This window comes from Falco cherrug, chromosome 3 (genome assembly GCF_023634085.1).
Source record: "Falco cherrug isolate bFalChe1 chromosome 3, bFalChe1.pri, whole genome shotgun sequence".
NCBI classification, from domain to species: Eukaryota; Metazoa; Chordata; class Aves; order Falconiformes; family Falconidae; genus Falco; species Falco cherrug.
Genome location: NC_073699.1, coordinates 108,310,685 through 108,326,038, shown reverse-complemented (window position 1 = coordinate 108,326,038; position 15,354 = coordinate 108,310,685). Strand labels below are relative to the sequence as shown.

Genomic DNA, 15,354 nt, shown 5'->3' with positions numbered 1-15,354 from the left:
ACTTGCCCAAAGTGCTAAAGAGAGTAATTGTTCACAGTTTTCAGGGTTTACAGAAGTGTTACATTTAAAATTGGTACTTGAACTCCCTTTGGAAATGCAATGTGGGAAAATGTTGGAGAGAAAAAGAGTCTTGTGGACTTCTTGGCATATGTCTCATGGTACATGTATTATCAGAGCTAAGGGGGGGCGAATGCCAACAGTGGAAAAAACGGAGTATCTGATTGCTGAGGAACACAATAGTTGGGGGAAGTCCATTCTTTTTCTTCTAAAGCATGTTTTTCTTTCAAGGCTTGAGTGTGCAACACTGATGCCAGATGGCACTTAAATACACCTTTTAAAGAACTCTAAAATACTGTTTCTCATTGACGAGCAGTATGGTGCATGTTTTCTTTTGAAATTTTTGTGCTATTCTACCAAAAATACAATGAAACTTTCTGCTGCTTGTTTGACGTTTTGTTGCAGAAGTAAAATGAATCAAAGGAGAAATGGGATTTGTTGAAAATCTAAGACTTGGAATCCCAAAATCTGTGCAGCTGGGATTTCTAGATGAGCTTTACTGTCAGGGAACAGTAAAGACTTGCATTGCACGTTTTACACTTACACTTTCACAGTATATTTCATTGATTTAAGTTTGGATTTCCTTATGGGACTAGGTGCCTTCTGCTGAAGACTACAATGCACTCTTTTTTTCCAGATGTTTTCAGCCTGTTGTCCTGTTCACCAGTTTCATGTTTGAAGCAAACCTGTTTGTTAAATTTCCAGTGCTTTGCATTCTTTACGATTTCTAACTGAAGTTTGTAGAGCAACTGATGGTGTTCTAGAATGAGTATGTGGGTCTCGTCAGATGTTTCATAAAGCTGACTCTAAAATCTTGCTTTTGGAAATGGGATTTTAGTAATGGATTTATGATTCCTACTTGCTTAGATACCCTCTGAAGTACCGCATGCAGTGGGATGCCCCGCTGGCAGAGGCCGTTGCATACTGTGCACAGGCTGTCATACCGCGAGGCACAAGATTGTCACATTGCAGCCCATGTGCTTCTATTAGTTTTCCCTCTTCTCTGTTGCTACACAACAAAGCTAAACTGCTCTGAAAGAAAGACAAGACCATTTCAAAACCTTTTTCATAAAGTGCCTGCTAATCCTAGGTCAACCCCCAGCATTAGGTCAGGGAATTTTTATTTGTACAAATACATGTTCTGTTGATTACATTTGTCATTGTAAAGATGAACACTGTAAGCAGTGTTTGAGCATTGAGGCTGCTCCGGTGGTGATAAATTCGCTGTTGCAGGGTCTTTCCCTTGCTGTGTTCTTGGGTGACAGCTTCTCATCCTGAAGTAATTGTGCATTTGGAGATTTCATTGTGGATATTTGGGTGTCCGGGTGCTCAAGCTGGATTTTTGTGAAAATTACCTATGTATCATGGATCCACATAGTTCACAACCTGTTCTCTCTTTCTCAGGAGTTCAGCATGTAGGAAGGGAGTAACTGAAAGGAAACCAAAGTGTGAAGGGCTTCAGTTACTGTTTCTGTGACACCAGAGAATTGCAAGGCATATTCATGCTTTACAGGTTCTAGCTGGCAACAAAATTACAAATACCAAGTGTATGTGCACTTACAGTGGGAAGTTTTGTGAACATTAAATCTTTAAAGAAATTCTCCCTTTGTATATACATAAATTTATGTCTTTTCTTGGATTTCCTGTGCATACAGTATGTATTTTTTTAAAAGTATTAGCTTTGTGCTTGACTCTTTCATAGTATTTATCTTATATGTAACATTAGCAGACCTTGCTGACAGCAAAATATCTGTTTATTATCTGTAAACTGGTGTTACAGAACAGCAGCCATCTATTATATGCTTCTTTTGGGGCCTTACAAGTATGGATGTTACCTAACTGGGAGGGCAACAGAAACTTTTTATCAGATATTTCAAAATTTCCAGTCATATTACTTTAGATACTGGCATAAAAAAATTAGCATTACGAATCTGTATGTTCAGAGACTTGCTTTTTTTCCCCATTTATTGTTGCTTCTGTACAACTTCATAAATATACATTTCTGTAAGGTATTTTGTTACCCCTTGAGGAAAAAGTACAGCAACAACAGTAGTAATTGCAATTGATAAAACTATATCAGTGCTTTTGTTTGTTTTTCAGAGATATAATAAAACGAATAGATCAGTCAGAATTTGAAGGATTTGAATATATTAATCCATTATTGCTGTCAACAGAAGAATCAGTATGAAGGGATGACATCTTCATTGTGGACAGTGTGAATGACCTTTAAATTTATCCTTAACTACAGTTATGCATGCGAGGCTGGGGAACTGTAAGATTTTGGACGGAGACCAATGATTTAACAAAAAAAAAAAAAAAATTGCTGCTGAAAATCAAAGAAGAAAATAATGATTTTGGTGGGTGTCTTCTGCCACTTAGTGATTCTTAAGTTCTGGGCACTGACACAACTGGCTTCATTAATGAAGGAATTTGCATTTTGTGCCTGTTTCATGAAGGATTGAAACGTTCATTGCATCCCTGGAAAAGGAGATTCTGAAGAACTTTTGAGATCCACACACTTTCTACAAACATTTGATGCAATGAGCTACCAGTTGAAGAACATGACAGTGTAACATCCTGAAGAATAAAATATATTACGGTGGTGTTGAAGCTTATTTTTGATGCCTTTTTTCACAAGTGGTACCTGTCTAAACGTCTCAGATATATTTAAAAGGAGTTGTGTTTTATTAGCAATCAAAACATAAATTTGGGTACAAGATTTAAGTGCCTAAATGGATAAACTGCATTGAAGAATTATTACATATTTGGAACGTTCTTAAACCTGGTAAGTTCTGCTTGTTGATATTAAGTAACCATTTACATATGAAACATACAGTTCACAGCTGCAGCCTAATGTTCATTTGCATCTTTTTAGAATTGGAAATGCAGAGTGACTCAGCAATATTAATTCCAAATTAGAATTTACAGGATCAATTTCAAAATCTGTTGTCTTAAACTCCAAATTTACCAAAATGTATGGATTGAAGAAAACCAAATTTGCACACAAAGGATTACTGAAGATACTTAAGCAGTGCCTACACCTACAATGATGTTGTGTTGTATATTAGATTTTTGAAAAGTATTTTTATCAACAATACAAGTATTCAGAAATAGAGCAAAAGTATAATAAAGCATAGCCTTAAAGTTTAAAGAGTAAATCTAGAATAACCATAATATAAAATACACTTTCCTGATAAAGCACACCTCCTACTTATGATAAACTGTCTGCTTACAGTTACTCAGTGTATATTAATAACTAATCATTCTACAGAAGAGAATGGGATGTTTTGGTAAAATGATTTGCATCAAAGTAGTAAATTTTTTTAATGGAAGAAAAATTAATACCTAAGAAATTGGATAAAGCAAAAGAACTATCAAATTGCTTCTTGTGGAAACTGGGGGTGGGGGGGCGGCGGGGGCGGGGGGGGCACGGAAAGGGTGTATTACATCACAAAAGTTAATAATTTATCAGCTTGGAAAAGCTCCTGTTGCTACATGTGAGGATTATGAAGTGTGCATTGCCATCTGAAACTTGAGGTGCTGTGAAGATTTACCTGCCTCCGTAAGGAACAACAGCCAAGGCAGTGTTCCTTTTTGCTAGGTTTTGGATTGACTATATTGTGTGGGTTGTAGAGATAGGGGGAGAAAAAAATTTTGGGGAAGGAAAAAAAATGAGAAACCCTGTGCCATGACATCTCACCTAATTTGGTGTAAAATGCAGGATAAATTGCAACACTTTAACTTTCTTTACATTAACATATGGTTTTCTCAGGGTACAGCATTGCGTTAGGTGCTGAACATGACATCTTTCGGATTCATATCCAGGTCATGAGGTGCTAGGACGAGACTGCCAAAACATTGTTTAAAAATTTTCAATTAATCATTGATTAACGATCTACATTTTGTATCCCCTCATTAGCCACAATTATGCAGACCTGTGGTTACTTAGTTATATTAATCCCATTCAGATTTCAGTTGTGGGTTTCTCTCTGTTGGACTGTAGCATTTCATATTAAGCAAAATGTGTTCTAATCAGCACTAAATAATTTAACCAGTAAGAAGTACTTGCCTCAAATGCCTGGACTTCTGATATTTTATTATCTACTAAAGAAAACATTTACCTTTTAAATGTCATCTGACCTTTTTTTAATTACTCCTTTTCTGCCTTTTCACTGGCAATTGCTTTATTTACCCTGAATAACTTTTCTTTCCGTGTTTTCAGCTCCCCTGGTAATAAAACTAATCAATAGTTATCAGAGTGACTGCAGGCAGCTCATGAATGGAAATACGACAGATTAAGCTGTCCTTTGACATGCCAGGGCAAAGAACTTGGAAATATTAGAAACGTGGGTTGGGGTTGGTTTTTTTTAACCATTTTTCTAGGTTTCAGAACATTTTCAGAGGGAGGGAAGGAAGAACAGAAAGACACATTTGCTAAACAAACATTGTAAAGACTACTTGATTTTATTTAAAAATTTACAGGCATTTACAATGTTGCTGTGTTGCCAAATAGTTTGCTGGATACAAGTTTGGTTGCTCATGTGCAAGTGTTTGAATAATGTTCTGTTCATGATGAAGGGGAAATTTTTTATATAAAGTACTTGTTTTATAAATAAAAGAAAATGAAGGATGTAATTAAATGTGTGGTTTGGAAAAAAAATCCTAATATATTACAAATGGATCTGGTAATGATATATAGTTGTCTTATTTGAAATAGTAAATGAAAATTCTAGCTAATTTAATGATTGTAAAACAGTAAATATGTTCTTGTAGTTTTGTATAATTAATTAGTTGGGATCTTTGCTGACCAGTTTTAATTGTGCAGAAGATGGTATACTAATCCATAACAGCTAAGATCATTTATATTCTTGCACATCTATTAAAGACTTTAATGAAAAAGTTAATAGACTGTTATTATTTATCAGTAAACTGGGCTATGTCCAACTTGCACTTTTTCAAGAGACCCCATTGTAAATTAAAATATATAGGATTCTTCCTGTATTTTGATACTGTATTCTGTGTTTATTCTGTATCCTTGGGTCGCACCTGAAGTGTAGGGAGGTCCAGATTTGTTGGGATAGAAAACGGTTCAGGTACTGAAGTTTAACATGAGCTGTGCTCTTCTCTGCTGGATGTGAAGGCACTGGTGATCAAAACAGCCAAACTGGGCAGAATTGTGCTACTCCAGCACACAGCCCTTCGGCAGGAAACCAGTTTGAACTTGAGGCTGTGACTGGAGAGTGTGTGCTGCCTGAATAAGAGACCCTGTTCTGTAAACAATTAACTGTGCTGGGGAGAAATGAACAACCTACTCCAGTTTATTTCATCCCTTCTGTTTGTTACTCAACTATCGCTAAACTTCATTTATTGTCATTCATGGGAAAGGCTGTTTTTCTCAAGCTTACAAAACATTTACCTGCTACTGTTAAGTTAGCAAAACACTAGCTGAGTCTTCTGAATACCTTCTAGCTGAAACAGACTCTCAGGTTGTCTTTATTCTCCATCACTGTGGGGGCGGGGGGAGTGGAACTGATACAAAAAGCAGCTGGTTTGGCTGACTGGGTATATTAAATCTTTCTTTGCATTTCAGTACTGTGACACGGGTAGAAGTGTTCTCTGTGGAGCCTGACCAGTTTAGGCTGGTCATGTTTATCAAGTGGATACTGACTGCAAAAGCTACAAAGTAAGGTTATGAATTTAGCTGTGTTCCTTCAGAAAGAGAAAAAACCCCACAACCATACCCTTTATCTGGTGTGGGCTTATGTTTTCTTTTAACATAGATATACTTGCAGAATCAACTGTACAATCATAAGTTCTTACTTAGATATTAAAATAATGAAAAATGCTAAGCTTCAATGACTTTTTAATTAAGCTTATTTTCACAGGTTACCTATTCAGAAAGAAGGAAGTTAGTAAACTTTGGGATTAAAATAATAGTTCTCTTGTTCAGCTGCTTTCGTCCACAGTTAAGAGACTCAGAACAACTGTGGTGTATCAGCCAAAACAGGTTCTTCGGGGACTGCAACAGGACGCTTTTCCAGAAGTACCCAGATTCAGGGAGTATCAAGACTGATTTCCCAGGGGTTCTCTGGGACATCCTATAGCACCATTTTCAGAACTAGAACTAGTTTATATGCATGTGAGAGGATTTAAAATAAAAAGACACCAAAGAGGCAAGGTGGTGCTTGACCTTCTATTGAGTTACTGGTTTGTGATGCTAAAGCAAGTCTGAGCCAAGGATGTGCTGCCTCGACACATTTTTCCTTTTCCTTTGAGAAAGGTTCATCCTTGGCCTTGTTCCTTTGCTTGTCATTCTGGATTTACCACGTTACATCATCTGCGCTTTCAGACAAGCACCGAGCAAGATGGCCATCAATATCCAGTTGTGACAGTCTGCAAATACAGAGAATTTTTTCAGTGAGAAAGTCAAATCCTTTTATTTACACAATTCACCTTTGCTCCCTCATTTCCTCAGCAATCGCAGAAGTGTTCCTATGCTCAGCATAGTCGTTCCTATGCTCAGCATTGCTATCAGCCACCCTTGTGTAGCTGCTATCACCTCCTGCTAGCTAGTTTGTCATTTACTAGAAGCCAATGCTCACGTTCTGTATTCTCTAGACAAGTAACACTATCCTTGGTAATATCATGCTATTGATACAGGGTGGAAAACTATTGCCTTACTCCACATCCCACTCCAACCTGATGATACAGGAGATGCCATTTCTGATAGAGAAAGGATGCTTGCCCATGTCTGCTTTCCTTTTCCTTTTTTGGCAGGCTATTTTTGCAATTGTGATTGTCACCCTCCCTGCTGCCCATATTACAACAACTTTTTGTAAGGCAGATCCTAAAAAAGTTGAAACTAATCCTCATCAGCAGAGTTACCAGTAGCACGGAACTGGTGTATGTTTAACCTTTCTGTCTAAACCTCAATATAATGACCACAATCTTATAAACATTAATGAAGCCATCCTTCTGTCTCCTTGTTCAGCCTCCAAAAGGAAGAAAAAGTTGCAGCCAATACATCTTGTGGTGTTGGAGAACCTGTTGAAAAGCACGTTTTCAACAACTATGGCAGCCTAAATACTACTAAGTGGTGTTAATTTCAAGAGAGGATGTAATTCTTATTGTAGAGTAGACATCCAGTTGCTGGGAGGGAGGATTATTTTATATTGAGATACATCTATGTGTAAAGGTAGCTCAACAGCAACGGAGGGCTGAAGTCTCATTTAGCTCTACTACTGGAGCTTGCATAAGAAAAATTCACTTCCGTCTTGTCCAGACCTTGAAAGCTAAATCCAAATTTAAAAGCACAGCTGCTCAGCCAAAGGCATTCAGGTGAACAGGTACCAGTACAGCTGTAACAATGATGTCTAGATCTTGAAAAGATAGTGACAGGTGTGAAATTAACCCATCTAACTCTAAAGTTAAGTTTTTTAACTATTAAGAATGCCATGCTGGAATGGTTTGTGGATTATGATACAAATTTCACCAAAACATCTTTTCATACTCAAGTATTTAAAAATGCTAATTCTGCATATACTAGCAAGGTTTAGGAGAGAGGTCAAAATTAGCTTGCTTTCTGAAGCAGTATAATCTACTAATCATGAACTTGTAAACTAATTAGAAGTAGGCAATTCTGACAGTTAAAAAGTACTTTGCTTCTTAGAAGTTTTGTCTATTTTCATTATTTTGTATATACAGAATGTATCCAGAACCATTTGGAGTTTTGTATACTGTGAAGTTATTAAAAAAAAAAAAAATACTTACGTTCCACTAAAATTAACCAGACACATTGGACAACTGTCAAGAGTTGAGGATCCTTCACTCTGATTTTCTGTCTTCTCCTCGCAGCTTTCAGTTCCAGGTCCACTCACAAGAGGAGGCTGCTTCTCTGCAGGCACATATCTGGCCTCACCAAATGACACATTCCCTTGCTGTGTTTCTGTTTGAAGCTCTTTCCTGTCATTTTCTTTTCTGTTTTCCCTGCTGCTCTGTACAGTCCCTGTGCAGGGCTTTTTAAAGCTAAAAGCTTTTGCAGAGCTTTGTGACAATGCCAAGTGGTGTGCAGAACTTCTGTGCTGTGTGAGTTGATATGACTTGGGACTTGAATCCAGTTTTGAAATATCTTCTGTGTCTTCCCCAACCATATTTTTGGCTTGATCTGTAATAGTTACAGAGGATGTTTTCTCAGCTGTAGAAGGTAAACTTCTCAGTTTATCTGCTTGGTCCCATCCTTTCTGTGAATGGTCGATCTGGCTCTGTGTTAGCTGATGGGAGCTAAGATCCTTTGGGTTTAGATGTTCTTCTTTGCAAAAAGATGGGAATGATACCCACTGAAAGTCTCTCATTCCAATTGTAAAGACTTCTTGTTCTTGTAGACTCTCTTCCTTGGAACTCTGTGACACACAGACACATACACTCATACACAGTCTTCAAACAAATGCAGTTCAATTGATACATAAACCCAAGGCTGAACATACTATACATACTGAGAAAACTAAACTACACTGAATAAAAGAACATTTTATTTACTTCTATCTCCAGCACTTGTAAAGCAATCAAGAGTTTATGCATTATGTGTCTTCCTTTAACATTTCTAAATTGATACAAGAGGGTACTCTCTTAATGTGTTCCATAGAGAGTATGGATGAAAACAACAACCTGGTGCTGTTCAGAAAAATAATTCTACTTTAGAAGGATGGTGTTTTCCTTGTTAAAATATTGCCTAACACTATTGGTGCAATGTAATAATTGTTTCTGTGTAATTCACCTCTGTTACAGTTTGCCTTTTCCAGTGTAATTCCATTAGGGAGATGCTAGTGCTTATGACCAGTCAGTATACTTACACAGGTTACCTTCAGCAAAATGTTGTAAAGAATTTGCCATAGCGCAAAAAAGGCCCCTATAGTTGTCCTTACACTACCTGCCACGCAATGCTGTCACACCACTGTATGTAGAGACTAGGGAGCTGAAAGCCAACATGTATTTAAAAGCTATTTTCAGATTGTTTCTCCTGTTAACATCATCGTTCAGAGCATCACTGTTGTAAGCAGTACACAAAGTGCAGACAAAAAGGATACACCACACTACCTGTGCAGAGAACTCTGGAAAACTGGGCACTGTTTGCCAGTCCGTGCATTGTAAATCTTGACTGATGTTTTTCAGTAACAAAATCCATGTTTTCTCACACTCATTTAAGTCGTCTTCTTCAAACCATGAACATCTGTCAGCCAATGTCCTGTAAAGACAGACAGTCCCATAGTTTGAGAGTGGGAGAAAGAGAAGAAAGTATTCTGCATTGCTTTTAGTTTGCCTTTTAATCAACTTGATTTATCCCTCCTGTAATGCTGATGTTTAAAAAAAGTAGAAATTTTTAAATTAACTTCCAGTAGCTGACAGTGCATCAGCCTCTTTCAGCCCAGTTCAATGGCTATGTGTGGTGACTGCTTTCTTTTTGTTAATGGCTAAGCAGAAGGTAGGGATGTGATTGAAAAGTGTGTAACTTTCCCATTTGTACAACATAAAACTCCATTCTTACCCATTTTCTTTTGATCAAGTAGCACTATTATGTGCTAAACCAAAAGTAATATTTGATAACTTTGCCATTTCAAACCACAAAGAGGCACATAAAAAGCATGTGTCAGTAGGTGCAAGTATGCAAATGCAGATTTTGGAGTTTTTAAAAGAGAAGCAAGATGGCTGCCTGTGGAGGCAAAAAAAAAAGATTTAGCTGTTTATAATATTGGTTTTTTACCAAAGGAACACCCGTCTAGCCTACAGCAAGATTCTTCTGCAACAGAGGCATTATTTAACCTATAAACTAATTTTTACAGTTTACCATGACTTACATAACTTGTACAGCTGTCAAAAAAAATTACTGAAGTTTTTTTTAAAAAAAGTCTTAAAGCCTTGCTTTCTACTTGTAACAGATGAGATGCAGGTATTTATTACTGTCTTCACTTCCAAGTGAAAGGGTTTTTTTCCCTCTCGGACACTGAAGTTGGCGCCTGCTGAGCACAGAAACCACTGAAATGTTTGCATCGAGGATGACAGTCGCATTGACCCCACATATGCTCGACCATTCCCATCCTGCCGTCTGAAATTCCTGATTACCTTTCAAAACAACTTGATCTACATGCTTAGGATGGCATCAGGAAGGTTTAACTACAAAGTAACCATTAAAAGGTTTTTATACTAGTAATGCTGTATAAAGACAGTTTCAAGAGAAGGATGGCTTGTTAATGTCAGAATACTAGTTCAGCGTTCCCGCTTCTTACTAATGCTTTTTCTTGGGTCACTGTCCAGGAATGATGCTGCACTGTGAAGAAACTAGAGCAAAGCCTTACAAGCCCTCAGAAAGGGAGCAATCTGCTGTCCCGAGTCTGTTGTTGGAAGGGGCATGACGGCCTGCTTGCTCATCCCAACAGGCCGAGGCAAGAACCGAACTGCTCACAGCCACTTCACCCCACCTTTCTTCAATCCTCCCCTACCCGAGGGCTGCAAAAAAACGGGAATTCTCTCTGATGTCCTGCGAGCCCTACTGTAAAGAAGGAAAACTTAATTTTCATACGTTAGTATTTCTCATGGGCCTCTGTTCTGCACCACAGAGCAGGCAGAAGGCGCAGGGCCGGTGCACGGGATTTTGCAACCGGCTTCTGGGATTTTTGCAGGCGCTGGTTTATGAAATTGCATTAACACACCAGCGCCGCAGGTGGGCCCGAGGGCCCCGAGCCGCCCCCGCCGTCGCGGAGGGTCGGGCGGCCCCTGCCCCAGGCGCCCGGCACCGGCGGCGGCAGCTGCGGCCCTTCCCCGCCCGGGCCCCGGCCCCTCCGGGAGCGACGTTCCCTCCTCCCGGACTCACTGGCGCCGCCGCGGGGGCTCCCGGCCGGGGCTGGGCTCCCGGCTGCCAGCTGCCGGCGCCTTCCGGGGCCTGAGGCGCAGCTTGGCGGCTGCTTCCTCGGACATGGCTGAGGTGCAGGGCCCGCGCGGCCGCCTCCTGCAGCCGCTGTCTCACCGCTCCCCCCCCCCTCGCCTCGCCGGCGGACGGCGCTGGCGGCCGCGGAGAGCGGCCCGGCCGCGGGATCTTCCTCTTCCTCCTCCTCCTCCCGCTCGGCCGCGGCGCCCCCACCTCCTGTCCCGCCCTCGGAGTCGCCCCGACTGCACGGCAGCGGCCACCCGCCAGCCCCGGCCCGCCTTTTTCCTGAAGGGAAGCCCGCCTTTTTCCTGAGGGGAAGCCCGCCCGTCTCTAGCCCCTGCGCAGCGCCGCGCAGAGCTCGATGGGGCCTGTAGTACCTCAGCTGCGAGGTGCTTGGCAGCCTCGAAAGCCATCCTTTCCGCGTTACCTTTACTCCGTCAGCTTTATTTATGTGTAGCGTTTGAGTGTACACGGGGTTGGACGTGGAGCGGCCGTCGTGGCAATGCAGTGTGGCCTGTTCGCGTAGGGCCACGGCGGCTTGCGGGGCCCGGTGCCGGGGCTGGGCCGGCCGGTGCAGGCGGCGTTGTCCGGGCGCGGGGGCTGCATATGATGGCGGTGGGCCCAGCTCTGCCATGGCCGCGGTGCCGGCCAAAGGTCCTTTATCCCTGCAGTAGATTGAGATCGTGCCCCTCATCTAATTTCTTTCAGGAAAGAGTCTGTTGAAGTGATTCAGTTTGTCTTTTTTGGCAGGAACATCACCGGGTGACTTGAAATAAAGCACTTAAGAGTGGCACCAGCACGGGTAGTTTTTGACATGGATGGAGGCGCTAACCAGGCTGTGGCCTTTCCGAATGCAGATGTAACAGAGAAGTGATGACAGACTCTTCATAATTCTCCAACTGCAGATAAAAGGATCAGAAAGTAATAGCTGATTAAATTCTTCACAATTGATATGAGAATAATTGTAGAAGGAAATAAATTCTGCCTGACAACAGGTGCTTATGAAGGAGAGTGGGTACAGAGCGCTCTTTTTCATAAAACTAGTGGTATATTATTGGTACAAGATGAATCCAAGTTCATGCTTCTTTTCTGTAACTACCTTTACACAGTGCTAAATGTCCTGTGGACTGTTTCATCCTTGCATTCTTGAGGCTAAAAAGGGAGGTATGAGTACTGATGATGCAGCACTGCATTCAAAGTTATGCCTGTGAATTACTGTGTTGGGCATACAGACCACCAAAAATGCATTAAGTAACAGCTGATCTGAGTTTCTACATGTCTTGAAAGGATCTGAAATAGGAAAGTGGCTTTCCGATACCAGAGTTCATAGATTCACATTTGAAATAGATAGGTAGATTGAACCTGAGAAGTGACAGGTACAGCCAGCCAGCTGCCTCCAAATGTGTTACAGGCTGAAGATGATTTAGTTAGAGTGTAACCACAGATCTGAGAGGCTCAGACCAGCTTACAGCTTTCCTATGTTAACTCAGGTACTTTGTATTTCTGTGAGTCTGCATCTATAGTGAGGTCATGTCTTTCATTCTCTGTAATAAGTGATTAGAAGAGTGTTAATGGGTTTCCTTTTCACATAAGAGTGAGGATGAAACTCAGAAGTGTGAAGTGTTTGGTTACTAATGGGAGCTGTGTAAGTTGCTACAGTAGATAGCCCTGCTGAAAAATAAAAACCAGTAAGCATACTAGAGTGCTAGCATTTCTGCTATGTGATAAGCAGACTAGAATGAGAATGAAGTTCAGGAAGAAAGAAAAGAGAATGGAAAAGCCAATTACTGTAATGCAGACTAACATTTTCCCATATTAATATTTGTTTACAGCTACCGCAGTACCCAAGAAATACCGGGACAGTTGCAGTGTTCTGCCTTTCATTTTTGTTGCCATTTAGAAGCTGCTTCCCAGTGAGGTGAAATGAGATTCCAGGCAATAAGTCCTCCTCCTTTCCCTCTTTGGCAGGAAAGGCATTCTCCCAAAAGTTCCAGGTGGAACAAGGTAAGCTGAACAGAGGCAAGGGGTGAATTTGAATCTGAAGATTTTAGGCCCACTGTGGAAAGAAAGATGGTGATGGCAGCAGACACAGAGCAAAGAATAGCAAGAGGGACTGTATATAAATAAAGCAAAAGTGTAGATTGAAAGGGGATCAGCCATGTAAGTGGTTGAAAATGAGATAACCAAGAAGGGGTAAAAATTTGATTCCACAACTGCTGATGCTAATTGAAGAAGACAAACCAAAAATTTGGGGTTTTTTACTTGTCAACTTTAATGAATTATAAGACACAGGACTGATTATCGCCACTTGGCGGCAGCAAACAATATAAAAATCTTGCTTTAAAATTACCTGAGGGGTAGTGAAAGCTATCAGATTGAGTTTATGTCTGCAGCCCTCTGTACATATTTCTAGCTGTATCTATGTTAATTATTGTTTATGCCACAGCGTTTCTTCTTTTGTTCCTGGGATGTTTGGGTTAGTGTTTTATATGTCTTATGACCCCTTGGATACTACTTTGATAATCCTTTGCTCTTAATTCATGCATCGTACCAACAGATTTATTTTGATAGACATCTCCTGAAACAGCAATCAGCAATGTAGTCTGTTTTTCATGCTGAAGGTGTTGCTGTGTGGTGCTGTTAGGACTGTGAGTTGTGCATTATAGCATTTGCAAAAGCTTTATTATGGGTAAGCATAAAAAATAGTTATTGTGCAGTAAGGGCCACAAATGAAAGAATATAATAAGAATAGTGAAAATTATGACTTCAACAGCTGATTGTAAAAAGCAAAAGGGAAAAACCTTGCTTCTGTAGCAACTGTAGCTTGCAGGTGGTTTTGTAGTATGTAGATTTAACTTAAAACTTGATGCTGTAAGTTTTTTTCCCCCATTGTTATCTGCTTAATGCATACCCATTAAAACTTATGGAGGCAGGCGTCAGTAATGTTTTCATTCCTGCTCTGTCTGTTTCTGTAACTGCCTGTAGATGTGCAACTAGGATTCCAGAAATCTTTGTCTGTTATGTGTACTCAGTATTTTTCATCTGCATCTTTCCAGAATTAATAGTGTACTTATAGCTTGAAGGTGAAGTGTAGAATAGGACCTGTTCTTGGTTCTGCTGTGTTGCACAACATCATGTCTACTGTTTCCTCCGCTGACACGGAAATCCTATTACTTCCTGCTTGACTTTGGATCTTGCATAATTAATAATTAGAATGTTTTGTGATCTTAGAAAAAAGTTCTCATAGAAATGCAAAGAGTAGTCTTTATCATCATCAGCCTTGACTGGATTTGAGCCAGTGGTCAAGGGATTTGAGCTTTTGGAAGCTAGAATGCTTCTGCAGATTATCTTTAGGGATTTCCTTGTAAATGGAGTGCCAGCATGTGTAGTTATCTATTCCCTGTAGAGTCTCATCAAGCTGCACACACTTAATCTTTACTTACATGGTCCCTGATTCTTGCTGTAAAGTGGGCCTCAGTTTTAACTTTTGCTCTCAGGAAGAAGGGGCTATTATAACAAATTCTAATCCTTTTGCAATTCCACAATCACTAAAGTCTATAAATTGCCTGCCAAACAAACCAAGTGATCTTTTCCTGGGCTTGAAGGAAAGAGGAGAGTGTAAAACGCAGGTGCCAGCATTTGCTGGGGAAGAACTGGTACATTATCAACTAATCCGCCTTCTGCTATTTCTGATTTCCTACCCAACAGCTGCAACATTGAATGAGAGCTTCTGCATTTGGGAAGAATTAGGAAGCCTGGTAATGCAGGGTCTCTATTACAGATACAACAGCTCACAGACAGGGAGGAGATTTTTGCTGCCGGTGTAGAATTTGGAGTGCGAGGCATTTTATAGCCTGGAAAAATTGTAATTTTCAGCTGTTGTTATGGAGTAATCAATGAAAAAGAGATGCCATAGTTTCTGCTAGGTTTCTCTCATAGCCTGATGTAATTGCATGCATAGCTATTATTTTTCTTAATGTACCACTCTGAGGCTAAAGCACATGCAGTGTTTATTAATTTTATTATTTTTTTATGTGCTGACTGATGTTTGCAGATAGTTTTATCCTTCTGAAAAATCTTTGGTTATGTGGTGCTGGCTCCTGTATCAGATAAAAATGTTCAGAATAAATTGTGCCTAGCTAGAAAATGGAATCATTATTGCTACATTTTAATTATTTAATCGGTGCTTGGTTTAGGAGGATATGTTGATAAGTTTTTGTCCTTGTCAAATAGTCTGTGACTTCACTCAAGGATTAATGTGTCCATTCTGTTAAATGCCGTAAAGGAAAATGTCCCCAAAGATGCCACAGGAGACTGAAGTATGTATAGTGGAGCATCAGTGAAAGCTGCTGCAGCAAATGGACTTTACGGTGTATCTC

At 40.2% G+C, this 15,354-nt stretch overlaps 2 protein-coding genes across 5 annotated transcripts in view; one reads left to right on the top strand and one right to left on the bottom strand.

The window, feature by feature from the left end:
* PRKCZ (protein kinase C zeta) overlaps positions 1-2,672 on the top strand; it is a 67,399-nt gene extending 64,727 nt beyond the window's left edge. For all 3 annotated transcript variants that reach the window (XM_027803372.2, XM_055704516.1, XM_027803373.2), the window contains one exon: positions 2,158-2,672. In XM_027803372.2, coding sequence (XP_027659173.1) covers positions 2,158-2,245 — 88 coding nt within the window. In that variant the 3' untranslated portion in view covers positions 2,246-2,672. The remainder of the gene's footprint in view (positions 1-2,157) is intronic.
* Positions 2,673-4,502: 1,830 nt separating this feature from the next.
* FAAP20 (FA core complex associated protein 20) lies at positions 4,503-11,403 on the bottom strand. 2 transcript variants are annotated; one of them, XM_055704518.1, is made up of 4 exons: positions 11,075-11,403; positions 9,151-9,298; positions 7,828-8,456; positions 4,503-6,450 (listed from the first exon to the last, which is right to left on the bottom strand). In XM_055704518.1, the coding sequence occupies exons 1-4, from the start codon at positions 11,386-11,388 to the stop codon at positions 6,378-6,380; spliced, it is 1,164 nt and encodes a 387-aa protein (XP_055560493.1). In that variant the 5' UTR covers positions 11,389-11,403; the 3' UTR covers positions 4,503-6,377. The 2 variants fall into 2 exon arrangements, with proteins under 2 accessions (XP_055560493.1, XP_055560494.1); XM_055704519.1 differs by having other exon boundaries at positions 10,922-11,192.
* Between the last annotated feature and the right edge of the window lie 3,951 nt (positions 11,404-15,354).